Below are 7,500 nucleotides of genomic sequence, written 5' to 3'. Positions count from 1 at the left end.
TATTTCCAATTGTCTATACTTTTACTTCTACTCCACTACATCTCAGAGGCAAATATTGTACTTTAACTCCACTACAATTATTTGAAAACTTTAGTTACTAGTTACTTTGCAGATATAAATTATTACATTATAAAACATGCATTAACCACTTTAGCGTCGCATCGCGTCGCATCGCATCGCGACGCGACGCGTTGTGAGCTTGCAGATCTGCTATTTTCAAATATTTTAGAACTTTTACTTTTGATGTTTTAAGTACATTTTGATAGCAATACTTTTGTTTACTCAAGTAAATTTTTTATTCCAGACTTTTACTTGTAACGGAGTACTTCTACATTGCAGTATTGATACTTTTACTTAAGTAAAACATTTGAGTACTTCTTACACCCCTGTTGGCTTCCTCACACCGTATCACAGGAAGACACACAGACAGACTCTGCCATCGTTGGCCTCTTGTCAGAGCCTCATATATCTGCCTGCCACCACCCCGTCTCCCCCCCTCCCCACCCCCCCCACCCCCATTGACACCCACCAGTATGTTTCTGACATTTGACCATACATTATTAATGTGGGGGCTCATGAAATATGCACGAGGTCTATCTGGAGGGAAACTGTCAGCTGTCAATTACCCACAAAAAAAGCTGCATCAGAATCACAGTCAAATTGGGGGACGAGGGAGATCCTGGGGCTTTGCGGGGTCAGTTAATTGCAGAGCAACCTGTCATACACACGTGTGCACGCACGCACACGCACGCGCACACACGCACACGCACGTTGGTGTGTTACTGCACTTGTGAGGACATCCAAATTTTAGGGCGTCAATTTTACAAATGACATTTTGATCTATGTTCTTTTGCCATTTTTGCCGATGCGCTCACCGAGTTTGAAGTCGGTCGGTGCCATACATGCACGTGACCATGTATGGGCATATAGCGGTCGGACAACCGGATCTCCATTATATGACTATGTATGGTGATATCAGGTATGTATATGGTTATGTCCGAGTCATAGTGACATGCATATTAATACCTGTATTATGGGCGTATCGGGTCTGTTTATGGTTATGTCTGAGTCATAGCAATCTGGGAACCCATCGCCAAATGAAAAGGAAAAACAGCGCCCTCTGCTGTTTTTGACTATCTCAGATGGCTATGGGAGGAAGTTGACGTAGCACCCGTGCGCAAGGAAACCGGGGTTTTGGTCTGCCTTCAGCGCATCACTTCCGGTGGTGCGACTATGTTTTCATTCCCATAACAATATTTCTACACGGAACACTAACACCACTTCTCCCAGAGAACATGGATGGTTTTGGTTATAAGCCCACTTGTTTCTATGATGAAAGAGCAAGTTAAAATGTGAATATCTTTCCGTGGTTTTGTCTGCTCCGCGGACGCTATTGTTAAATTAGTTTCGGTTTGTTTCGAGTGGGGAAGGATCGACCGACACGCGAATCCCGCCCACTACATTTGATTGGGTAAAGCGCGGCCTGCTTCCTGATCTGAAGGCACGCCCACTTGTAGGCCAGTGCGTACGCGATATGACGAACCCCCCCGACAGATTCAAACGCAGAGCAGAATCTGTTCTTGAGAGATTAGAGTCATAGTGACATGCCTATTATACCTGTATATGGGCGTATCGGGTTTGTTTATGGTTATGTCCGAGTCAGAGTGACCGTGGTCCACCGACCGCTACCTCCCAGTAGCCAATTTTAACCCATTGAGAGATGGAAAGCATCTGTCATTTTAGATTTTAACCACTTTAACCATTATCTTATACTTTTGAACATTTGTAACTCCAGTCTTTGCTTCTGGGGATTCTACAAATGTCTCCTACTTCCTAACAGTTTTTTTTGGAAAAAACCTATGTCGTCATACAGTATCAGTGGTTCTCAAACTTGTTCTTGTCAAGGACTCCCAAAATTATATGTATTTGGCCGTGGACCCCCATTGCTTTAAATATATATATATATTGAAAGATTTGCACAAAAAATTGCAGATCTACAAGCTCGTAGCGTGGCACTCTGTGCCGCGCTACAAGCTTGTATATCTGCTATTTTTGCCAATATAGCCAAAGTATCAAGTAATGATTAAAGTGGTTTAGAATCCAAAACGACAGATGCTTTTCTTAATGGTTCTATTGGGTTAACCCATTAAGACCTGGAACGCATCTGTGTCACTTTAGATTTCTTCGGCTATTCAAAAATAGCAGATATACAAGCTCATAGCGCGGCACCGAGTGCCGCGCTATGAGCTTGTAGATCTGCTATTTTTGAAAAATCTTGAAAAAAAATGTTTGATTTTTTTCAAAAAAAAATAAAAATGCAATTCTTTTTTTTTTTAAGAATCGCCTCAGGTCTTAAAGGGTTAAAGCGTGCAGCAGAGTGGATTACAGTGGCTGCGTGTGGAAGGAAGGGATGGAGGGGAAGCTCCCGGTCTGTCCACGGGCTCAAGGACAGGACGACTCGGCAAGCGAGACGACGCCACGCGGCGAGGAGCTGACGGAGCTGACAGACACGTTGGCCGCGGCCGGGGTGCTGCGGTGGCGCAGGGATCGTACCCGTTCAATTACAGGAACTGGCGTGCGGGCGTCCTATCCGCCCGACGGGTGTCTCCCACGTGCCATCTGGTACATAACACCACCGGAGATACACGGTGCCGTGTTGTTGTCCTAACCCCCCCCCCCCCCCCACGGCGTGACATCGTGCTGTCTGCGTCGTGTATTGTCTGCATTAGTCTTCGTCCTCTGAAAGTGATCGATAAAGTTTTCACTCTGCTTTGTGTTGTTTGACCGCAGGCTCTGACAGATTCAATGCCCCCCCCCCGCCCTCAATGTATCATCATCGCTGTCGGGTGAAAACCTTGTATGTCGAAAAGAAAACGTAACTTTTTCAGGATATGTGTTCGATATCGTGAAAATAGCCGATCTACAACACGTTGTGAGCTTGTAGATCGGCTATTGTCACAACGCATTCATTAAGGGACGAAAAACATAAAAAGTTTAAAATATGGAGATACGAGGTTTCTGCCCGACAGCGACAATTATATTCTCATACTTCCTCGCTGACAGCCTTTCCCTAATGTTTGTGTGCGTGGGACTTTGGGATTGTTTTTCTGTAAAGTCGCTCGTAAATATTGGCAGTTAGGGTTGCCTTTTTTTGGGCCTTGTTTCTGAAGCGTAGCTGCTTATTTGGGATTGTTTCCTAAATGTTGTTTTTCATGTCAAGGACCCCCATATTAACTCTTTGACTGCGGACGACGCGATAACGCGTCAAGTGCTACTTTGTCCAGTTGGCCGTCGACGCGCTGGACGCGCGTTCATTGTTTAATCTCTGATTGCGCTATGCTGCTTAATATTCAATGTTATTCTCGAGTTCCACTTACTTCACGGACATCTGCATCCGGTTTCATGACCTGGATTCCGTTTCCGGTTTTTGATTCTTTTCCCCAGTCATTTTCGTCCAAAATAGGTAAATAAACGGTCTTTCACACGGTATGACGGACAAACGGACAGTTTCTCTTCTATAATCTATGGTCTGGGTGACGATCAGTCATCGCCGTCGTGTATCACAACGTAATTTTGGCGATCAAAACAATCTGGGAGGACGTCACATCCGTTTTCATGTGTTTCCCTGTCTAATCTATCAAGAAGGGTGAGAGAGTCCCAACGACCTGATCAAGCAGTCATGTGCTGCTCTCTAGTGGCGGACTTGTGCTGGGTCTTTATATTATGTGCCCTTAAATTATTTTCATGAGAAAAATTCAAAATATAAAAATAAAAAAACACGAAAATTGCTGGCACTGGGGGAGTACTTTATGAAAATACTCTGGCAGTCAAAGAGTTAATATGTATTTGTCCGCGGACCCCCATCTGAAAATGTTTTGTTCCAGGGACCCCCGTGCCAGATTTGTGTTGATAGAATCATGTTTCAAAAATATTCCACATTTTGCTTTTTTTTTTGTGCGTGCGTGTGTGAGACCCACCCAGCACGGTGACGGTGGCGCGGGCGGTGCGGACGGGCATGGTGAAGATGGAGCAGGTGTACTCTCCCTCGTCGGACAGCTGCACGTCTCCGATGGTGATGGACAGCTCTGTGCCCGTGGAGCGATGCAGCTGGATCCTGTTGTCTCTCAGCGCTGGAGAGGACGGACGGACAGACAGACAGACACATAGAGGAAAGAAAGAGAGAAAGAAAGAAGGTAAGAAAGATTCAAATCCCCCAAAACTAAGACAACCAAGGTTCTAAAACAGTGACTCGAAAAACTATTTTTAACCCCCAGTTTGATATGCATTAGGCCAGTGGTTCTCAACCTTTGTTCACGTCAAGGACCAACCCAAAATGATATGTATTTGGCCACTAGTGGCCCCTATAGAGGTTGCACTGACCTTTCTGGCCTGAGAAATGAAGCCAATGAAGCCAAAAAAGTGTCTTAACCCATTGAGACCTGAAGCCGATTCTACATGTCTCCTAAATCTCAACTGTATTCTGAAAAACCTATGTTTCTATATCAGTGGCGCTCAAACTTTTTCATGTCAAGGACCCCCAAAATTATATGTATTTGGCCGAGGACCACCATCAAAATATTTTGTTCCAGGGACCCCCAGAAGCAAAGATTTGAGTTAAAAATGTTCGCTTTAAAAATATATATTCAAAGATTTTCACACATTTTCACGATTTTTCAAAAATAGCAGATCTACAAGCTCGTAGCGCGGCACTCGGTGCCGCGCTATGAGCTTGTATATCTGCTATTTTTGAATAGCCCAAAGTGTAAAATAATGCTTTTTGGCTCAAATGAAAAAATGACACAGTTCCAGGTCTTAATGGGTTAAACCTGCATTCTGTCTAATGGCCAGCAGGGGGTGACTTCCACAGTTCAATTCTAGGGAATGGGGAAAATAACTTGTTTACACTAATAGCAAACAGGACAAAGGCGGAGCTACTGTATGTGTGTATCCCCCAGGTCCAACCCCCTTCTCGTCCAAATATGGACACTTCTGGCTTGCAAAGAGCTGTGATATGGCACTGGCAGCACGTCCAACTTGGCAACGGTCGATGTGTCATCCTCCAGACTTCAACATGGGACTGACTGCACGATGGGTGATGTCACAGAGACTTTCTAATACAGTCTATGTTTGGGACCAAAGTGTTCGATGGACTGACTGACTTAGGTTACAGAGTGACAACCGACCAACCGACCGAACGAACGACAGAACGACCGAACGAACGCACTTTGCGTTTTTGCAAACCAAGTGCTACAGGGTTTAAAAACTTTAAGTTTGGTAAAATCAGGGCATAGAAAAAAAAGGCCCAGGAATAATTAAGAAAACGCTGAGGCCATTCTTTAAAAAAAAATCTAAATCCTAACAGTTTTTGGAAAAAAATTTAAAAAAATTTTTTTCACGATTTTTCAAAAATAGCAGATCTACAAGTTCATAGCGCGGCACTCGGTGCCGCGCTATGAGCTTGTATATCTGCTATTTTTGAATAGCCAAAGACATCTAAAGTGACACAGATGCGTTCCAGGTATTAATGGGTTAAAAAGGCAGGTTTTTAGTCCATTTTTAAAAGCATCAGTGGACTGTGGTGCTCTCGGGTGTTCAGGGAGGTCATTCCACGGACCGTTTGCCATTTTTAGCCAGATGGTCAGAGATCTCAGCCTACTGATGCGTCTGGGGAAATCAAACTTCATTTAATGGACTTGGACGCCAGAGAAAAGCAGTGGTAACACACTTTGAACACCAAGCCCGACGACCGTCATGAAGGAAGCACTGCATCATGTCTTTGCATTGGTTATGTGCAGCTGTTCATTTTTTAATTCCTGAAACGTTTCCAGCCAGTTTTTGCCCATTCATTGAATTAAGCCTTCACAAGACCTAGCAGTAGTCTGGCTGCGTGAGAGACTACTTTACTGACTGACTGACTGACCGACCGACCGACTGACCGACTGACTGACTGACTGACTGACTGACTGACTGACCAACCGACCAATTGACCGACTGACTGACTGACTGACTGACTGACTGACTGACTGACCAACCGACCAATTGACCGACTGACTGACTGACTGACTGACTGACTGACTGACTGACTGACTGACTGACCAACCGACCAATTGACCGACTGACTGACTGACTGACCAACTGACCAATTGACCGACTGACTGACTGACTGACCAACCGACAAATTGACCGACTGACTGACTGACTGACTGACTGACCAACCGACCAATCGACTGACTGACTGAAGGACATTGCCATCCTTATAAAATACAGTCAAAGTCAAATACAGAGTCAGTCAATAAATAAAACGGTGTCAGCAATCTGACTGTAGATAGATGGAGGCAGAGAGTGATGGCAGAGAGAAAGGGGGGAGGTGGTCGAGTTGTGGAGAGCAGGATGAGAGAGAGGAAGAGGAGATAGAGGTATAGAGCAGTGGTTCTCAACCTATTTAGGCCGTACCCCCCCCCCCCCCCAAAATAATCCTATTTGAACTGGGGACCGTCTATTTTCATTTGCCTCTTTCTTATATTATTTGACAATTTGGCCAAAGCTTGACCAGTTTTTATAGTGTAGTTTGTTGATTACTTTTGATGCAGTAATGGTCTTTTTTTCTTCTTTTTTTGGGGGGGTATTAATAAAAAGGTCTTATCCTTAAATTGTCACTTCACCGTCAATGTGGGGACCCCACCAAAAAATCCTGTGGGGACCCCCCCGACCCACAGGTTGAGAACCACTGGTATAGAGTGTGAGAGGGTGGAGGAGAGGTACAGTATGGGTGGCAGCCGGGGGGCGATGGAGTGAAATTAAATGACTGAGGTACCTTATGTGGAGGACTATGCGCTGGAACCTGTGTGACACGCACAGGCACTCTTAATGCACCTTAATCCATTAAGACCTGGAACGCATCTGTGTCATTTTTAGATTTCTTTGGTAATTAAAAAATAGCCAAAGAGAAATAGCTTGTAGATCTGCTATTTTTGAAAAATCGTGAAAATGTGTGCAAATCTTATATAAAAAAAATATATTTTTGAAAGCGAACATTTGTAACTCAAATCTTTGCTTCTGGGGGATTCTACAAATGTCTTCTAAATCCTAACAGTTTTTTGAAAAAAACGTATGTTGCTATAATCAGTGGTTCTCAAACCTTTTCATAATTGTCAAGGGTCCCCAAAATGATATGTATTTGGCCACGGACCCCCCATCTCAAAATGTTTTGTTCCAGGGACCCCCCAGCAGCAAATATTTGAGTTAAAAATGTTCACTTTAAAAGAATATATATTCACAGATTTGCACACATTTTCAAAATGTTTCAAAAATAGCAGATCTACAAGCTTGTAGATCTGCTATTTTTGAATAGCCAAAGTGTAAAACAATGCTTTTTTTTTAGCTCAAATCTAAAAATGACACAGATGCGTTCCCGGTCTTAATGGGTTAATCCCATGTACAACACACTGATATTACAGTATTGAGAGTACAGAACACGCTGGAGCAGCGCGGACGACTGAA

General features: G+C 43.9%; 1 protein-coding gene across 1 annotated transcript in view; it reads right to left on the bottom strand.

The window, feature by feature from the left end:
• The window catches only part of cadm3 (cell adhesion molecule 3), a 149,302-nt gene that overhangs the window by 52,745 nt on the left and 89,057 nt on the right, over positions 1-7,500 (bottom strand). The window contains 1 exon segment of the mRNA XM_080441251.1: positions 3,978-4,130. Coding sequence (XP_080297377.1) covers positions 3,978-4,130 — 153 coding nt within the window.

The sequence above is a fragment of the Gymnoscopelus braueri genome (assembly GCF_963280865.1).
Source record: "Gymnoscopelus braueri genome assembly, chromosome: 10".
NCBI classification, from domain to species: Eukaryota; Metazoa; Chordata; class Actinopteri; order Myctophiformes; family Myctophidae; genus Gymnoscopelus; species Gymnoscopelus braueri.
The sequence above is the reverse complement of the archived record's forward strand: the minus strand, read 5'-3'. Positions and strand labels throughout refer to the sequence as shown.